Here is a 20,442-nt window from a genome sequence, read left to right on the forward strand (position 1 = left end):
CCACATTCCGGCGCATGGGGTTCGGGGAGGTTGGTACGGGAATTGAACCCGTGCTGCTGGCCTGCTTTAAAAGCCAGCTATTTAGCCCTGTGCTAAACCAGCCCCTATGGGTGGTTGCTGGAGACAGGGAAGAAATAAAGGGGAAGTGGGAAGAGGAATTGGGCTTGGGACTGGAGGGAGGGGTCTGCAGTGAGATTTTCTATAGGGTAAACTCAACTTCCTCTTGTGCCAGGCTGAGTCTGATACAATTTAAAGTGGTCCATAAGGCGTACCCGACTGGAGCGTCCAGAGGGCGCACCCGACTGGAGCGTCCAGAGGGCGCACCCGACTGGAGCGTCCAGAGGGCGCACCCGACTGGAGCGTCCAGAGGGCGCACCCGACTGGAGCGTCCAGAGGGCGCACCCGACTGGAGCGTCCAGAGGGCGCACCCGACTGGAGCGTCCAGAGGGCGCACCCGACTGGAGCGTCCAGAGGGCGCACCCGACTGGAGCGTCCAGAGGGCGCACCCGACTGGAGCGTCCAGAGGGCGCACCCGACTGGAGCGTCCAGAGGGCGCACCCGACTGGAGCGTCCAGAGGGCGCACCCGACTGGAGCGTCCAGAGGGCGCACCCGACTGGAGCGTCCAGAGGGCGCACCCGACTCGAGCGTCCAGAGGGCGCACCCGACTGGAGCGTCCAGAGGGCGCACCCGACTCGAGCGTCCAGAGGGCGCACCCGACTCGAGCGTCCAGAGGGCGCACCCGACTCGAGCGTCCAGAGGGCGCACCCGACTCGAGCGTCCAGAGGGCGCACCCGACTCGAGCGTCCAGAGGGCGCACCCGACTCGAGCGTCCAGAGGGCGCACCCGACTCGAGCGTCCAGAGGGCGCACCCGACTCGAGCGTCCAGAGGGCGCACCCGACTCGAGCGTCCAGAGGGCGCACCCGACTCGAGCGTCCAGAGGGCGCACCCGACTCGAGCGTCCAGAGGGCGCACCCGACTCGAGCGTCCAGAGGGCGCACCCGACTCGAGCGTCCAGAGGGCGCACCCGACTCGAGCGTCCAGAGGGCGCACCCGACTCGAGCGTCCAGAGGGCGCACCCGACTCGAGCGTCCAGAGGGCGCACCCGACTCGAGCGTCCAGAGGGCGCACCCGACTCGAGCGTCCAGAGGGCGCACCCGACTCGAGCGTCCAGAGGGCGCACCCGACTCGAGCGTCCAGAGGGCGCACCCGACTCGAGCGTCCAGAGGGCGCACCCGACTCGAGCGTCCAGAGGGCGCACCCGACTCGAGCGTCCAGAGGGCGCACCCGACTCGAGCGTCCAGAGGGCGCACCCGACTCGAGCGTCCAGAGGGCGCACCCGACTCGAGCGTCCAGAGGGCGCACCCGACTCGAGCGTCCAGAGGGCGCACCCGACTCGAGCGTCCAGAGGGCGCACCCGACTCGAGCGTCCAGAGGGCGCACCCGACTCGAGCGTCCAGAGGGCGCACCCGACTCGAGCGTCCAGAGGGCGCACCCGACTCGAGCGTCCAGAGGGCGCACCCGACTCGAGCGTCCAGAGGGCGCACCCGACTCGAGCGTCCAGAGGGCGCACCCGACTCGAGCGTCCAGAGGGCGCACCCGACTCGAGCGTCCAGAGGGCGCACCCGACTCGAGCGTCCAGAGGGCGCACCCGACTCGAGCGTCCAGAGGGCGCACCCGACTCGAGCGTCCAGAGGGCGCACCCGACTCGAGCGTCCAGAGGGCGCACCCGACTCGAGCGTCCAGAGGGCGCACCCGACTCGAGCGTCCAGAGGCCGCACCCGACTCGAGCGTCCAGAGGGCGCACCCGACTCGAGCGTCCAGAGGCCGCACCCGACTCGAGCGTCCAGAGGGCGCACCCGACTCGAGCGTCCAGAGGCCGCACCCGACTCGAGCGTCCAGAGGCCGCACCCGACTCGAGCGTCCAGAGGGCGCACCCGACTCGAGCGTCCAGAGGGCGCACCCGACTCGAGCGTCCAGAGGGCGCACCCGACTCGAGCGTCCAGAGGGCGCACCCGACTCGAGCGTCCAGAGGGCGCACCCGACTGGAGCGTCCAGAGGGCGCACCCGACTGGAGCGTCCAGAGGGCGCACCCGACTGGAGCGTCCAGAGGGCGCACCCGACTGGAGCGTCCAGAGGGCGCACCCGACTGGAGCGTCCAGAGGGCGCACCCGACTGGAGCGTCCAGAGGGCGCACCCGACTGGAGCGTCCAGAGGGCGCACCCGACTGGAGCGTCCAGAGGGCGCACCCGACTGGAGCGTCCAGAGGGCGCACCCGACTGGAGCGTCCAGAGGGCGCACCCGACTGGAGCGTCCAGAGGGCGCACCCGACTGGAGCGTCCAGAGGGCGCACCCGACTGGAGCCTCCAGAGGGCGCACCCGACTGGAGCGTCCAGAGGGCGCACCCGACTGGAGCGTCCAGAGGGCGCACCCGACTGGAGCGTCCAGAGGGCGCACCCGACTGGAGCGTCCAGAGGGCGCACCCGACTGGAGCGTCCAGAGGGCGCACCCGACTGGAGCGTCCAGAGGGCGCACCCGACTGGAGCGTCCAGAGGGCGCACCCGACTGGAGCGTCCAGAGGGCGCACCCGACTCGAGCGTCCAGAGGGCGCACCCGACTCGAGCGTCCAGAGGGCGCACCCGACTCGAGCGTCCAGAGGGCGCACCCGACTGGAGCGTCCAGAGGGCGCACCCGACTCGAGCGTCCAGAGGGCGCACCCGACTGGAGCGTCCAGAGGGCGCACCCGACTGGAGCGTCCAGAGGGCGCACCCGACTCGAGCGTCCAGAGGGCGCACCCGACTGGAGCGTCCAGAGGGCGCACCCGACTCGAGCGTCCAGAGGGCGCACCCGACTGGAGCGTCCAGAGGGCGCACCCGACTCGAGCGTCCAGAGGGCGCACCCGACTCGAGCGTCCAGAGGGCGCACCCGACTCGAGCGTCCAGAGGGCGCACCCGACTCGAGCGTCCAGAGGGCGCACCCGACTGGAGCGTCCAGAGGGCGCACCCGACTGGAGCGTCCAGAGGGCGCACCCGACTCGAGCGTCCAGAGGGCGCACCCGACTCGAGCGCCCAGAGGGCGCACCCGACTGGAGCGCCCAGAGGGCGCACCCGACTGGAGCGTCCAGAGGGCGCACCCGACTGGAGCGTCCAGAGGGCGCACCCGACTGGAGCGTCCAGAGGGCGCACCCGACTGGAGCGTCCAGAGGGCGCACCCGACTGGAGCGTCCAGAGGGCGCACCCGACTGGAGCGTCCAGAGGGCGCACCCGACTGGAGCGTCCAGAGGGCGCACCCGACTGGAGCGTCCAGAGGGCGCACCCGACTGGAGCGTCCAGAGGGCGCACCCGACTGGAGCGTCCAGAGGGCGCACCCGACTGGAGCCTCCAGAGGGCGCACCCGACTGGAGCCTCCAGAGGGCGCACCCGACTGGAGCGTCCAGAGGGCGCACCCGACTGGAGCGTCCAGAGGGCGCACCCGACTGGAGCGTCCAGAGGGCGCACCCGACTGGAGCGTCCAGAGGGCGCACCCGACTGGAGCGTCCAGAGGGCGCACCCGACTGGAGCGTCCAGAGGGCGCACCCGACTGGAGCGTCCAGAGGGCGCACCCGACTGGAGCCTCCAGAGGGCGCACCCGACTGGAGCCTCCAGAGGGCGCACCCGACTGGAGCCTCCAGAGGGCGCACCCGACTGGAGCGTCCAGAGGGCGCACCCGACTGGAGCGTCCAGAGGGCGCACCCGACTGGAGCGTCCAGAGGGCGCACCCGACTGGAGCGTCCAGAGGGCGCACCCGACTGGAGCGTCCAGAGGGCGCACCCGACTGGAGCGTCCAGAGGGCGCACCCGACTGGAGCGTCCAGAGGGCGCACCCGACTGGAGCGTCCAGAGGGCGCACCCGACTGGAGCGTCCAGAGGGCGCACCCGACTGGAGCGTCCAGAGGGCGCACCCGACTGGAGCGTCCAGAGGGCGCACCCGACTGGAGCGTCCAGAGGGCGCACCCGACTGGAGCGTCCAGAGGGCGCACCCGACTGGAGCGTCCAGAGGGCGCACCCGACTGGAGCGTCCAGAGGGCGCACCCGACTGGAGCGTCCAGAGGGCGCACCCGACTGGAGCGTCCAGAGGGCGCACCCGACTGGAGCGTCCAGAGGGCGCACCCGACTGGAGCGTCCAGAGGGCGCACCCGACTGGAGCGTCCAGAGGGCGCACCCGACTGGAGCGTCCAGAGGGCGCACCCGACTGGAGCGTCCAGAGGGCGCACCCGACTGGAGCGTCCAGAGGGCGCACCCGACTGGAGCGTCCAGAGGGCGCACCCGACTGGAGCGTCCAGAGGGCGCACCCGACTGGAGCGTCCAGAGGGCGCACCCGACTGGAGCGTCCAGAGGGCGCACCCGACTGGAGCGTCCAGAGGGCGCACCCTACTAGAGCGTCCAGAGGACGCACCCGACTAGAGCGTCCAGAGGACGCACCCGACTAGAGCGTCCAGAGGACGCACCCGACTAGAGCGTCCAGAGGACGCACCCGACTAGAACGTCCATAGGGCGCACCCGACTAGAGCGTCCATAGGGCGCACCCGACTAGAGCGTCCATAGGGCGCACCCGACTAGAGCGTCCATAGGGCGCACCCGACAAGAGCGTCCATAGGGCGCACCCGACCAGAGCGTACATAGGGCGCACCCGACCAGAGCGTACATAGGGCGCACCGGACCAGAGCGTCCATAGGGCGCACCCGACCAGAGCGTCCACAGGGCGCACCCGACCAGAGCGTCCATAGGGCGCACCTGACTAGGGCGTCCATAGAGCGCACCTGACTAGAGCGTCCACAGAGCGCACCTGACCAGGGCATTCATAGGGCGCACCCGACCAGAGCGTTCATAGAGCGCACCCAACCAGAGCGTTCATAGAGTGCACCTGACTAGAGCGTCCATAGAGCGCACCTGACTAGAGCGTCCACAGAGCGCACCTGACTAAAGCGTCCACAGAGCGCACCTGACTAGAGCGTCCATAGAGTTGGGGAGGGTTTAAATTAATATGTTAGGGGGGTGGGAACCTATGCAAGGAGTCAGAGAAAGAGGGAGCAAGGACAAAAACAAAAGGTAGAAAAGTGAATAAGAAAAGCGATAGGTGGAGAAACCAAGGGCAAAATTCAAACAGGGCAACAGAAAAAAATATTGGGAGCAAGACAAAATGTGAAAAAGACAAACTTAAAGGCTCTGTGCCTTAATGCATGGAGCGTTTGCAATAAGGTGGATGAACTAATCGCGCAGATAGATATAAATGGGTATGATATAATTGGGATTACGGAGTCATGGCTGCAGGGTGACCAGGGATGGGAACTGAATGTGCCAGGGTTTTCAGTATTTAGGAAGGACAGCCATAAACGAAAAGGTGGTGGCGTGGTACTGCTGGTTAAAGAGGAAATTAACACAGTAGTGAGAAAGGATATTAGCTCTGACAATGTGGAATCTGTATGGGTCGAGTTGAGAAATACCATGGGGCAAAAAGCATTAGTGGGCGTCATGTATAGACCCCCAAACTACAGTGGTGAGGTTGGGAATGGCATTAAACACAAAATTAGAGATGCATGTAATAAGGGAATATCGGTGATCATGGGTGATTTTAATCTTCACATAGATTGGGTAAATCAAATTAGCCACAATGCCGTAGAGGAGGAATGCCTGGAGTGTATACAGGATAGTTTTTCTTGACCAATATGTGGAGGAACCAACTAAAGAGCAGGCCACCTTAGACTGGGTACTGTGTAATGAGAAGGGAATCGTTGCCAATCTGGCTGTTCGAGACTCCTTGGGGATGAGCGACCATGACATGGTAGAATTTTTTATCAAGTTGGAGAATGAAGTAGTTGATTCGGAGACTAGGGTGCTGAATCTTAATAAAGGGAACTATGAAGATATAAGGCGTGAGTTGGCCTTGATAGATTGGGAAGAGTTACTTAAAGTGATGACAGTGGATAGACAATGGCAAATATTCAAGGAATGCATGGGGGAACTACAGCAACTGTTCATTCCTGTCTGGCTGAAAAGCAAAGGGGGTAAGAGGGCCAATCCAGGGCTTACAAAGGAAATTAGAAATAGTATTCAATCCAAGGAAGAAGCATACAGATTGGCCAAGAAAAATAATAGGTCTGAGGATTGGGAGCAGTTTAGAATTATCAAAGAAGGACAAAGGGATTGATTAAGAAGGGGAAAGTACAGTACGAAAGGAAGATTGCAGGGAACTTAAAGACTGATACTAAGAGTTTCTATAGATATGTGAAGAGAAAGAGATTGGCAAAGAGAAATGTAGGCCCCCGACAGACAGAAACAGGAGAATGCATAATAAGGGACAAAGAAATGGCTGAGAAATTGAATACATACTTTGGTTCTGTCTTCACAAAAGAGGACACAAAGAGGACAGAAATGTTGGAAAATGAAAGGTTTAGTGAGGGAGGTCAACATTTATAGAGAAATGGTGCTGGGAAAGTTGATGGGATTGAAGGCGGATAAATCCCCAGAGCCTGAGAATCTGCATCCCAGAGTGCTTAAGGAGGTGGCTCTGGAAATAGTGGATGCATTGGTGGTCATCTTCCACGATTCTATAGACTCTGGAACTGTCCCTGCAGATTGGAGTGTAGCTCACGTCACTCCGATATTCAAAAAGGGAGGTAGAGAGAAAGCAGGGAATTAAGCCTAACATCGGTAGTGTGGAAAATGCTTGAATCCATTATCAAGGACTTTATAGCGGAACATTTAGAAACCAGTAGCAGGATCAGTCAGAGTCAGCATGGATTTATGAAGGGAAAATCATGCTTGACAAATCTGTTGGAATTCTTTGAAAATGTAACCAGTACAGTTGACAAGGGGTAGCCAGTCGATGTGGTATATTTGGACTTTCAGAAGGCGTTCGACAAAGTCCCGCATAAGTGATTATTGTGTAAAATTAAAGCGCATGGGATTGGGGGAAATGTATTGAGGTGGATAGAAAACTTGTTGGCAGAGAGGAAACAAAGAGTAGGGATTAATGGGTCCTTTTCAACTTGGCAGGCAGTAACTAGTGGGGTACCACAGGGATCAGTGCTGGGACCCCAGCTATTCACAATTTTTATTAATGATTTGGATGAGGGAACAAAATGTAACATCTCAAAGTTTGCAGATGATACCAAGTTAGGTGGGAGGGTGAATTGTGACGAGGATGCAGGGATCCTACAGCATGATCTGGACAGGTTGGGCGAGTGGGCAAGTCAATGGCAGATGCAGTATAATTTGGATAGGTGTGAGGTTATTCACTTTGGAAGCAAAAACAGGAAGGCAGATTACTACCTGAATGGTTATAAAATGGGAGAGGGGAATGTGCAGCGGGACCTGGGTGTCCTTGCGCAATAGTCGTTGAAGGTAAGCATGCAGGTGCAGCAGGCGGTAAAGAAGGCTAATGGTATGTTGGCCTTCATTGCGAGCGGTTTCGAGTCTCGAAGCAGGGATGTGTTGCTGCAATTATACAGGGCCTTGGCGAGGCCACACCTGGAGGATTGTGTGCAGTTTTGGTCTCCTTCTCTGAGAAAGGATGTTCTTGCTCTCGAGGGAGTGCAGCGAAGGTTTAACCAGACTGATTCCAGAGATGGCGGGACTATCATATGAGGAGAGATTGACTAGGTTAGGATTGTTCTCGCTGGAGTTCAGAAGACTGAGGGGTGGATCTCATAAAGACTTATAAAATTTTAACGGGACTAGACAGGGTAGATGCAGGGAAGGTGTTGCCAATGATGGGTGTGTCCAGGAGTCACAGTCTGAGGATTCAGGGTAAAGCATTCCGGACAGATATAAGGAGACATTTCTTCCCACAAAGAGTGGTGAGCCTGAGGAATTCATTACCACAGGAAGCAGTTGATGCTAAAACTTTGAATATATTCAAGAGGCGGCTAGATATAGCACTTGGGGAGAATGGGATCAAAGGCTATGGGGAGAAAGCAGGCTATTGAGTTGGATGATCAGCCATGATCGTGATGAATGGCAGAGCAGGCTCGAAGGGCCAAAAGGCCTCCTCCTGCTCCCATCTTCTATGTATCTATGTAGAGCGCACCTGCCTAAAGCGTCCATAGGGCACACCTGACGAGAGCGAGCATGAGTGGTTCTACAAAAGTCTGGGAACACGCACTAACAGATTATAAAACAGCTTCTTCCATGCTGTTACCAGACTCCTAAATGACCCTCTTATGGACTGATGGATGGATCTGATCTCTTAATGCATCTTTTCTACTGAGTAGTAGTACACTCCTGTGTTCTTCACCTGATGCCTGTGTCTATGTATTTACATTGTGCATTTTATGTTTGCCCTATTATGTATTTTCTTTTCGTGTATGGAATGATCTGTCTGAGCTGCACACAGAACAATACTTTTCATTGTACCTTAGTACACGCGACAATAAACCAATCCAATCCAATGTAGAGAATAGGTGTGAACGGTGTTCAAGGGGTGAACCACTCTCACATGTTCTGGTCCTGCCCAAAATTGGTTGAGTTCTGGATCTCGTTCTTTGAGACCACGTTGGAAATCGTGGAGATTAGGCTGGAGCAGTGTATATTGGTGGCGATTTTTGGGGTGTCGGACTTGCCGGAGTTTCTGAGGGGAAGAGGGCTGATGTCTTGTCCTTCGCCTCTCTGATAGCCCAGCGATGAGTGCTGCTTAGATGGAGGTCGGCACCTAGGGCATGGATGGGGAATTTGGCAGAATTTCTGCGATTAGAAAAAATGAAACACGCGATCGGGGGTTGGTGGAAGGGTTTTGGGAGATTTAGGGGGGGCAGCTAGGGCATCTTAGGTTTTGGGGTTATAGTTAGTTGGTAAAAACAAAAATTGACAAACTGTTTGTATTATATCTGAAGTGTTTTTTTATGTGTATGTGAACATTTTTGTATTGTTTGGAATAAAAATTTATTTTTTTAAATCACACATTTTCTCTCCTACATGATGCGCCATTGCATTAGTTACACATCATTCTGTAACAAAAAGAACATAAGCTTTAATTACCTTCCATGAGACTGGTTCTTGCCACATTGTATACAGGCATTTCTGAGACATCGGAAGCACTCAGCAGTGAGCCGCAAACAGGCTTCAAGTTGTCCATTCCCATTACTGTCAGGATTGTCAGTGAACATCTCTATCTCAGCCAACTGTCTTGTTAGGATGTGTACAAAACTTTCAAATAAAGACTGTGTTGCCTCTTCCCTGCAAAGAAAATCTAAAAGTCAGACACATCCTAAATACAGGCAAGTAACTGAAATATAGCACAAACGAAGCAATCAAATGCTCCTCAACAGATCACACTGTACTTCAAATGCATCTCAGTGTCTATTCCTAAACATGAGTAATATGCAAATCTACATCTCTGAGCATCTGAACATTTGGGGAAATCTGTTTGCTAAGGATCACTCCCATTGATAATTAGCACAACAGTCAGGTGTTTCTGCAGTCGCAGACATGAATCCAGGATGGTGTTGCCTCCCTGGTGCCAGGGTCAAGGATATCACAGAGTGAATGCAAAGCACCCCAAGTGAGGGTGAACAGGCTGCAGTCATGGTCCACATTGGTATAAACAATAACAGAGGGTTGTGGTCCTGCAGTCAGAGTTCAGGGAGGTAAGTGGGGAAAAAGCAAGCAGGACTTATCTGACATGCAGGCCACACTCTGAGCTCAACCCATCTCGGGTTTGCTGAGGAGTTATGAATAGCAAATTATTTTTCTCCAACACTAAAAGAATGGCAATTTATGATGACCAGATATGGTCACGCAAGATCTGAATGGTGAAACATTAGCATCCCTTATAATAGAGCAACTGAAAGCTGTAGCTAGTTAAAGTTATCCAGTTAAGGTGAGAAGTGAACTGATCCCAAACGTTATTGGTAGAACGTTTGAATCTCACATCTCCAATCAAATAGATAGATGAAGTGCTCAACCATGACTCCAAATCCCCTCGCCTAGCCAAATTCAAGCTGGAAAAGCTCAAAATGCAGTTAGCATTTAAGTAGAGAGAGCGCGCGAGAGCGGAAACTCTCTCTACCAGGTAGCACTTCCATTCCCAAAACGACTCTCTGAGGCATTCAAGTATGCTAGATTCATTCCCAAATTTGATGAGTGACATGGAGTCATTTTTCTCAACTTTTCAGAAAACATCAAGGTAACTAAAATGGTCATCGGGTATCGGTAGCTGACAGGAGGAACTCAAGGTCTACTCCATGCTGACTCCTGATTTGGCCATGATTAATTAGCCGACCAAGGCTGCCATCCTATCCTGAAGGCATATCACCAGCAATTCCAGAACACTCAAATGAAACCCACACAAACCTGCCTCAAGCCCAAACAGTTAAAGCAAATCACGTTTGGTTGATCTCTAAGGTCCCTAAGAATCCCACATATCTAGGGGGGATTACAGGAGTTGATATTGTTAGAGGAATTTAAAAACTGCTTATCCTCCAGCCCGAGGGCATACTTGGAGGAGCAGAGAATCCTTACAACTAGGGAATACAGCAGTAACAGCTACGATCTCACCCATAGATCTGGAAACCCTGACAGACTCTTTCTAAACCATTCCCGTGAACAGTGGAATGATAAACTAGATAAGAAAAGCCACCAACCCAGAAAAGAAAACACAAAAGGAGGATGGGAGGTGTCCTCCTGCATCTTAAAAGAATACCCAGAGACCAGTATGGTTCCCTCTATTAACAAAAAGGCCATTCCAGGCTGAGTGCCGGAGATTGCAAGGAAAGCTTAAAACATATAAGGAACCATATTGGTAGTCTCCTGAAGGATGCCCCTGAAGCATGGCAGGGCAGGCAGACACTCTCACTACAGAAATCTAACCCTTGGAGGGCATGGCACTCTGTGGCCGAGTCAGAAACTCCCAGTGAGCTTCTGGCATTTATTTTATCTTTTCAGAAAATGTTTTGGCTGGCAAAGTGAGCCAGTGTAAAAAAAAAAGAGGCCAATGTCAACCAGCAGAAATCTGCAGGAGTGCAGAAGGGTGGGGAATGTTCCGAAGCCCAAAGGGTGAAATAAAACCCAGAACCATTGAGCGAGTGCTGCTTGAATGTAATGAGGCTAAAACCAAGCCAATAACGTGAAAAGAGGTCCAGGAAGGGCTAATAGAGTTTAAAATAAATTTGCAGAATATCCCAGAATTAAACAGGGACCAGAGAAGTCCCAGGGCAGAGAAAGAGATAGTGAGGGAAATGCCCCACGTAGTCGAAAAGCCAGAAAGGAAAGTTATTAAACCAGAAAAGATTGAGGCAACATGGTAACATAGTGGTTAGCACAGTTGCTTCACAGCTCCAGGGTCCCAGGTTCGATTCCCAGCTTGGGTCACGATTGATGAGGAGTCTGCACGTTCTCCCTGTGACTGCGTGGGTTTCCTCCGGGTGCTCCGGTTTCCTCCCACAGTCCAAAGATGTGCAGGTTAGGTGGATTGGCCATGCTAAATTGCCCTTAGTGTTCAAAAAGATTGGGTGGGGTTACTGGGTTACGGGGAGGGTGGAGGTGTGGGCTTGGTAGGGTTTGGGTTAGGGTGCTCTTTCTAAGGGCTGGTGTAGACACGATGGGCCGAATGGCCTCCTTCTGCACTGTAAATTCTATGAATTGTGTTGGGGAAACTTATATGGATAGATATTTGTTGGGTAACAGGAAACTGTTATGGGCCAGGGTTTAGAGAACCCCAAAGTGTATCATGGAGTTCACCCACAACTTTTAATAGATTGTGGTATGGGGAGCACATGGTCCACTCTACAGGTGTGGTACAGCAGAAATGGAAAAGTATTTTTTTTAAAGCGAAACAATGTTTATTCTATGAACTCAAGTTAACCTTTTCAAAACATAGTGAACATCTTAGCAACCATTAATTCAAATACAACCCCTAAAGAATACAACACTAAGTAAACCTTTAAGCTTTCCTTTTGACATCCATACGACTTAAAACACCTTTTACCAGAAGCACATCCTGTTAAAGTCGCTACTATTATTAGTTTTAAATCACCAGGATCGATTTACAATCTTTAGATTACAGAAAGCGATTCATACACTTTCTGGCTGTGACTGCAGCTATCCAGCTCTGAAAACGAAACTAAAACACACACTGCAGCAAACAGCTTAAAGCGAAAGTAAAAAGCTGACAGACAGCCCAGTTCCACCCACTCTCTGACATCTCTGCAGTAGTAAACACCCATTTCTTAAAGGTACTCTCACTACAGATATTTATATACACACCCATTTATAAACACCCATTTCTTAAAGGTACTCTTACATGACAAAACAGAGAGTAGTCGGAGTAATTTTCTGGTTAACATGCTGTAATCAGTAGAGTGCTACAGAGATCAATGCTGGGACTTCAACTATTTACAAACTATATAAATGACTTGCTGAAGGAGCTGATTGTTTGGATGCTAAATATGTTGACGACACAAAAATAGGTAGGAAATTAAATTGTTGCCTCTTTATGTCGTCTTCACAAAGGTATTTAGATAGGTTAAATGAATGGGCAAAAAATTGGCAGATAGAGTACAATGTGGGTAAATATGAAGTTGTCCACTTTCACATGAATAAAGGTAAAGCAGCATATTATTTAATTGGAGAAAGTCTGCAGAACTCTGCAGTACAAAGAGCCCTAGATGCCCTGGTACATGAATCACAAAACGTTAGCATGCAGGTACACCAAGTGACTAGGAAAGCAAACAGAATGCCGCCATTTATTGTAATGTGAATGGAACATGAAAGTAGGGAATTTTAGCTACAATTATAAAGGGCAGAGTTTTTCAAATTGCGGATCGTAATCCACGGATGGGTCACGGGCAGGTGTCAGGATAGCTGCAGAATGATCGATTGCATTCCCGAGGTGGTCCTGATTGCAGGAGAAGCGCACAACTGCCGCTACTGGCATTTTTGTGGATAATGGCGGCCGCTGCTGCCTTTTAAATGAGAAGGAAAGGAGGCTGTGTGCAGTCTACCACCAGAAGGGGCAGCAGTGAGCAGGTCACGTGCCCTCCACCTACACTTGACATCAAGCGCCCTGTATGTACGTACTTTTGGCGTCAAATCACAGAGGATAGCTTCTTTAATTTCCTAGCTACTGGCAAGCAAGACAAGAGGACTGTGAATAGGAATCATTTTCTTACAAGGTCGGTTGGCGTGGGTCACAAAGGTCAGTCGGCATGGGTCACGAAGGATGGCCGGTTGGCAAAAGTGGGTCCTGGGAAAGAAGTTTGAAAAACACTGATATAGGGCATTGGTGAGACCACATCATGAATTCTGTGTACAGTTTTGTTCTCCTTACTTGAGAAATGCTATAATGGCATTAGAAACAATTCAGAGAAGGTTCATTTGATTGATTCCTTCTGGGATGAATGGGTTATCTTAGGAGGAAAGGTTGAACAGATTGAGCCTGTATCCATCAGAGCTTAGAAGAATAAGAGTGATCTTGTTAAAACATATTAAATCCAGAGGGGGAAATTGACAGGATGGCTGCTGAGAGGATGTTTCCCCTTGTGGGAGAGACTAGAAGTGGGGAGCACAGTTTAAAAGTAAGGGATCTCCCATTTGAGACCAAGATTGGGATTTTTTTTCCCCACAATACATGTGTGGTCGGTAACTCCCTTCACCTGTTCGGAGGAAAGTATCCAGTCAAAACAAACTTTTGATACAGTTGATTCTTGATAGATTAATTTAAATGAAGAAAAACTTTATTTGAAGGTACAAAACACAATTAAATGTGCAACTGTAATTAAGTTAGTGAAACATGAAATTTTGATTCCAGAGAAAAAAAGTTGTGGATTAAAGGGCACAAAAATATATATTTTAAAAAACAATGCCATTGTTTTATTTTTTTTTCAATCTGTATATTTTCCTAACTCATTCAGGATTGGTCGGTCAATGTATGTGCTTTCTCAACTGTTCATTTTCTAGCTATGTTCCTCACTTCAGAGTCATACATTTCCCATCTCCAGTTCTAATTTACTTCTATTTAACTTTGAGCCAATTGATAAAGAATGACAGAAAGCAAGAGAAGCACAAACTAAAAGCAGCATCAGGAAGCACATACAAAATACAAGACTTACAGAATAAGTGAATCTTGTGTGGCATTCCCCACAAATGCACATAGATAGGATGTGAAAGAAAGAAAGCTGTAGATTGACAAAGAAAGGGAAGAAAAACATTTGAGATGGGGAAAGTAAAGATTTAAGGTGAGTGGGACTGCTTACAGCACATACAAAGATGGGAACATTGTGTTCATTATATTTTTAAGTAGGTAGTGTTGATATGGAAGCCTCACCGATGATCAACCTAAACAATAATTTCAAGAATCCAAATATCCCATAATCTTTGCCTGAAAAGAAACATGTATCAAGAGTATTAAATGCTATGTGTGGCTGTTCTTATAAAACAGCACTTTATCTGACTTATCGTAAACATCATAGGAATCTATGTTTATAAAAAAATAAATCCAAATGTTTAGTCCATTGGAGGACCATAAGACATAAAAGCATAATTAGGCCATCCGGCCCATCGAGTCTGCTCCGCTATTCGATCATGACTGAAATGTTTCTCAACCCCATTCATGCCTTCTCCCCATAACCCCTGATCCCCCTATTGATCAAGACTCTATCTATCTGTGTATTAAAGACACTCAGTGATTTGGCCTTTGCAACCTTCAGTCCTTCCTTCAGCATGTTTCCGTCTCCTCGGGATGAATTTCTGTTGTGCCTCCCAAATATCCCCCAAAAACTCCTGCCATTGCTGTTCCACTGTTTTCCCTGCTAAGCTCCCCTTTCAATCAACTCTAACCAGCTCCTTCCTCATTCCAATTGAATGTAGTTACCTTCATTCAGATGTAATACCATTACATCTGATTCCAGCTTCTCCCTCTCAAACTGCAGGGTAAATTCTATCATATTGTACTCACAGCCCTCCAAGGGTTCCTTCACCTTAAGTTCCCTCATCAGTTCTGCCTCATTACACATCACCAAATTGTGAATTGCTTGTTCCCTAGTGGGTTCTACCACAAGCTGCTCTAAAAAAAAACCATCTCGTAGACATTCCACAAGTTCCTTTTCTTGGGGTCTGCTATCAAACTGATTTTCCCAGTCCACTTGCATATTGAAGTCCTCCATGATTATTGTAATATTACCTTTCTTATATGCCTTTTCTATATCCTGATTTATTTGCTACCCCACACCCTGACTACTGCTAGGGGGCCTGCACATAACTCTCATCGGGGTCTTTTTTCCTTTGCAATTCCTCAACTCTACCCACACAGATTCTCTGTCTTCCGATCCTATATTGCTTCTTACTATCGATTTAATTTCATTCCTTACTAACAAAGCAAACCCTGCCCATCTGCCTGTCCTTTCGATCGGACACAGACCCTCGGATATTGAGATCCCAGCCCTGGTCCCCTTGCAGCCACACCTCTGTGATGCCCACAACATCGTACCCGACCAATTTCAATGTGTGCAACAAGCTCATTTACCTTGTTCTGTATACTGCGTGCATTTAGGTTTGCTCCGTCTGAAGTCATGTGTTCTGGAAACTTTACTAACCTCTCCTGAGCCCTCGGGCCCTTTAACTAGTTTAAAGTCCTCATCATTAACCTGCACTTTTCTGATTCTCCATACAACTGAATCCACTCTCTCTCTCTCTCTCTCTCTCTCTCTCTCCCTCCCTCTCCCTCTCTCTCTCTCTCTCTCTCCCTCCCTCTCCCCCCCCCCCCCACACTATTTAGTTTAAAGCCCTATCTATATCCCTAGTTATGCAATTCACCAGGACTCTGGTCCCAGCATGATTCAGATGAAAATCGTCCCATCGGAACAGGTCCCCTCTTCCCCAAGACTGGTGGCAATGAAAAAAAAACATTTTTTTCCACATTAATCTTTGAGCCACGGATTTACCTCCTTAACCTTATTGATCCTATGCCAATTAGTTTGTGGCTCAGGTAGTAATCCAGAGATAATTACCTTTTTGGTTCGGCATCTTAATTTAGTTCCTAGCTGTTCATACTCCCGTAGTAAGACCTTTGTCCTTGTTCAACCTATGTCATTGATATATACGTGAACCACGGCAACTGGAGCTTTACCCTTCTACTCCAAGTTCCTCTGCAGCCCAGATGAGGTATTCTGAACCCGAGCACCAGGCAGGCAACACAACCTTCAGGATTTTTGATCTTGGTCACAGAGAACAGTGTCAATGCCCTTAACTATACTATCTCCAATTACGACTACATTTATTTTCTCTCCCCCCACTTGAATAGCTCCCTTTACCACGGTGCTGTAGTCAGTTTGCTCATCTTTCCTACAGTCCCAGTTTCTGTCGACACAGGAAGCAAGAATCTCAAACCTGTTGAACAGGGACAAGGGCTGAAGTTGCTGCAACCCTACCTCCTGGATCCCTCTACCTGCCTCACTTGCAGCCACACACACTTGTCCCTGGCCACTGGCTGAATTTAAGTGAGTTATTTTAAGGAGTGTGACTGCCTCAAGGAACACAGTGTCCAGGTACCTCTCCTCCTCCCTGATATGTTGCAGCATCCAAAGTTCCAAATCCAGCTCATCAAGCAACCAACACTTACTACAGATGTGCTAACTGGGACCCACAATAGGGTCCACCAGCTCCCACATCAAGCAGGAACAGCACATCACTTGACCTGCCATCTCTATTTTATTTAATTAGTATTAATTTTTTACATTTTTAATTTTTTTGTAACTTTTTTCAATATCTCTCCTTATTACCTCAGTCTGAAAGCAATTTATAACCAGTAATTTAAAGTGCATTTTCAAATTCCCCCCCCCCCCCCCCCCCCCCCCGGGCCGAGTGTTCCGAACACTCAGTCAGTGAATCGGTGAAACCACTTTCCTTCCCAGGCTGCTGTTGGAATTTCTCCTGCTCTGCTCAGCTCCGTTCCCTCCCCGTTACTACCAATTATGGCCCTTACAGATTATAAATCTCGAAACGTATTTTCAAACTGTAAGTGTTAAAAGTTGTAAAGACTTACCAACCTTACCAATCAGCACTCTCCCATTGTAGCCTCAGCTGCAGCAGGGCACGACCCCTCACTGAAGATTTAATCGTTACAAAGGAGAAAAAGTAAAGAGCACCTCTTTCTGCTCTGCACTGAATTCCCACTCTGCTTCAAATTCTCAAGTTTAAAGCTCCCTCTGATTGTACCTTCCTCCGGATGTGGCCTCTCCCATTTCTCGTGTGCAAAGATTGTGCAAGATAAACTGAATTAGTTTCTCAACAACAACAAAAGGGCAGAAATATTCTGTGGCTACTGCTCCTCCTTATGTAAACATGTCATGCATGTGCACTGATAACACTCACCACCATCATCCCTACCTCTAATTGGTCATGCTACTTCTTCGGTATTGGATGAGCAGAATGTTCCTTTAATTAAACATGAGAAAATCAAAGCCTTTATGCTTTATCATTTGCCACAAAATCCACTCCCTAGCCACAACAACATCCCTCACCAGAGTCAGTTTCTGAGGCTTAACCAGACTGTTTGCAACCTTGCCATCCAATTTGACCATGAATTGAGCTTCCAACCCCTCGTCCTCTCCATCAGCATAGAACATCTAATTCTACCTCTGTAGCACTACCCCTATCCTCGGATGAAACCATCACCAATACCTCTGTTATCTCAAGACTCAAATATTTCAATGCTCTCTTAGCCAGCCTCCCATCTTCCACCCTCCATAAACTTGAGCTCATCCAAAGGGAAACAGAATCTCTGACTATGCTCTATCTAGGCCCCTCAACTAGGTCACCTTTCAGCCTTCTCAATTCCAAGGAAAGCAACCTCAGCCTATCCAATCTTTCCTCATAGCGTTAAGGCAGCACGGCAGCATTGTGGATAGCACAATTGCTTCACAGCTCCAGGGTCCCAGGTTCGATTCCGGCTTGGGTCACTGTCTGTGCGGAGTCTGCACATCCTCCACGTGTGTGCGTGGGTTTCCTCCGGGCGCTCCGGTTTCCTCCCACAGTCCAAAGATGTGCAGGTTAGTGGATTGGTCATAATAAATTGCCCTTAGTGTCCAAAAAAGGTTAGGTGGGGTTACTGGGTTATGGGGATAGGGTGGAGGTGTGGGCTTAATTAGGGTGCCCTTTTCCAAGAGCCGGTGCAGATTCGATGGGCTGAATGGCCTCCTTCTGCACTGTAAATTCTATGAATTATATAAGCTTGAAAATGACTCACCTCCAACAAAATTGGTAGATGTGAAGCCCACTGTATTGCCCTTAGTGTTGGTTGGGGTTACTAGGTTATGGGGATAGGGTGGAGGTGTGGACCTTGGGTAGGGTGCTCTTTCCAAGAGCCAGTGCAGACTCGATGGGCCGAATGGCCTCCTTCTGCACTGTAAATTCTATGATAATCGATGATTAATTTTCAAGCCCGGCAACTTTATATCCTAACTTAAAGTCTCATTTACCTATCACTCACATTAGCTCCCAATTAGGCCACACGTTAATTTCCCCCATCAAAAAGATCTCTGTAGCCTCCTCCAGCACCAGAACTCTCCTTCAATTCTAGGCTTTTGTGCATGCCCAATTTTCTTCACTCCACTGTTGGGTGGCCATGGTTTCCATTGTTTAGTCCCAATAATCCAACATTTCCTCCTCCTCTCTACTTGTGTCTCCTTAAATTGTATATGTTTAATTACGTTTTTGCTGACATATCCCAATATTACTTTGTTGTTCTTGTCAACTTGAGGCATTTTGTTTTGTTAAGGGCTCTATAAACAAGTGTTATCATTGTAACACTGCATGTGTAATCCCGAAGAAAACAGGTTTTCAAGATTCATATTATCAGAGAAATATATAGAAATCTCAATTACTTCGTTTTCCAACAATTTATTTTAACTAAATGCTCGGCTGTATTTCCAGACAAAAGATACATTCAACTGACAGCATTCCAAAGGTGTGTTTAACTTGAACAAATGTCGAGGTAGTAAAAGGATGGCTACTCTGCGAAACAATTTCAAGACGAACGGTGCCATTAGGTTTTCCCAGCACTTTTCCTATAAAATCTTCACCCTTTTGAAAGCGTAAGATAGGCGTTAAAGCGAGGGGCAGGGATATGAATCACAGATAAAGATATATGTAGCCGAAAGGTAAAGTCTTCTGGGCAAACGGATTAGGAGCATTTTATTTCTGGGGAAAAAAATCTTCACTTATTATAGTCAGACACCTGCGTTTTAATTGAAGCCTGAGCACAGAAACAGTTCCCCCTGTAATTTAGAGCAGCCACTCACTGACGCACCTATTCGGTTGTTCTCTGAACGCGATGGTCAAACTCTGGATCGGTGTCATGGCAACCAGCTCCAGGTCCGCTCTTTGGCTGCTTCGGGCTATCTCGCTGAGCCGAGCTGTTAATTCAGGCAGCGACTGACTGGGCGCCGCCATCTTGCTCCCCGCCGCAGCTGCTGGGGACTGACGTCACGACGCAAACGCACGACGTCGGCAGCCAATGGAAGGCAGCGGGATTTGAAGGCGGCCTCTTCAAATTGAGTCTTCACCGCGGATGTTGAACTCTGAATGAAGGGGGTCAGTCACCACAATCAACAGATGTAGGTGGGACATCAGGTCGCTGGGCCTATTCTGGCCAAGATGCGAGTGGGACAGAGGTAAAGGGATATGGCGCGGCGAAATTCGGTTGATGCCGCTGGTTCAGGCAGGTTTCTGGTGAGGGCCGCACTGGACACCGTTTTGGAAAGAGTATTTGTCAGCGCGGGCGCTGGGAGCACCCAGCAGAAATATGTGGACCCCATTGTCCTTAATTTGACAAGCTTTGACAAAGAGTCATCCAGACTAGAAACGTCAGCTCCCTTTTCGCTCCACAGGTACTGTCAGACTTGCTGAGATGGTCCAGTGTTATCTGTTTTTGTTTCAGATTCCAGCATCCGCCGTGATTTGCTTTTATATTAGCTAATTTGAGGTCAGCCGTTCAACCTGAATACTTCAGCCAATTCTTGTACTCTTCGCTCACCCAGCTGCTGAACGTGCATTTGTCAGTAGAAAGAGCCCCCCCCCCGCCCCCGACTTTCAGGTTAATTGCCCATTACTTTCTACTGGCTGTTGCTGAGTTTTGTAAGATGTCTTACAACACCAGGTTGAAGTCCAATGGGTTTGTTTCGAATCAATAGCTTTCGGAGCACAGCTCCTTCCTCAGATTCACCTGAGGAAGGAGCTGTGCTCCGAAAGCCAGTGATTCAAAACAAACCTTTTGGACTTTAACCTGATATTGTAAGACGTCTTACTGTGCCCACCCCAGTCCAATGCTGGCATCTCCACATCATGGTTGCTGAGTTTGTACAAGTGTTTTGGGGTTTGTACGGTTCTTTAAACTGCTGAAGTCCACAGAGAGGAATGTGACAAGTACATAATTCTGCTCGGACTGCTTATTTCTTCTCTCTTCCCCCCCCCCCC

General features: G+C 50.2%; 1 protein-coding gene across 1 annotated transcript in view; it reads right to left on the reverse strand.

The window, feature by feature from the left end:
• The window catches only part of atxn10 (ataxin 10), a 315,724-nt gene extending 296,289 nt beyond the window's left edge, over nucleotides 1–19,435 (reverse strand). Inside the window, exons 1-2 of the mRNA XM_072484567.1 lie at nucleotides 19,277–19,435; nucleotides 9,013–9,210 (exon numbers count right to left, since the gene is read on the reverse strand). Of these exons, the coding sequence (XP_072340668.1) occupies nucleotides 9,013–9,210; nucleotides 19,277–19,419 (341 nt within the window). The 5' untranslated portion in view covers nucleotides 19,420–19,435. The remainder of the gene's footprint in view (nucleotides 1–9,012; nucleotides 9,211–19,276) is intronic.
• Between the last annotated feature and the right edge of the window lie 1,007 nt (nucleotides 19,436–20,442).

This window comes from Scyliorhinus torazame, chromosome 19 (genome assembly GCF_047496885.1).
Source record: "Scyliorhinus torazame isolate Kashiwa2021f chromosome 19, sScyTor2.1, whole genome shotgun sequence".
NCBI lineage: Eukaryota > Metazoa > Chordata > Chondrichthyes > Carcharhiniformes > Scyliorhinidae > Scyliorhinus > Scyliorhinus torazame.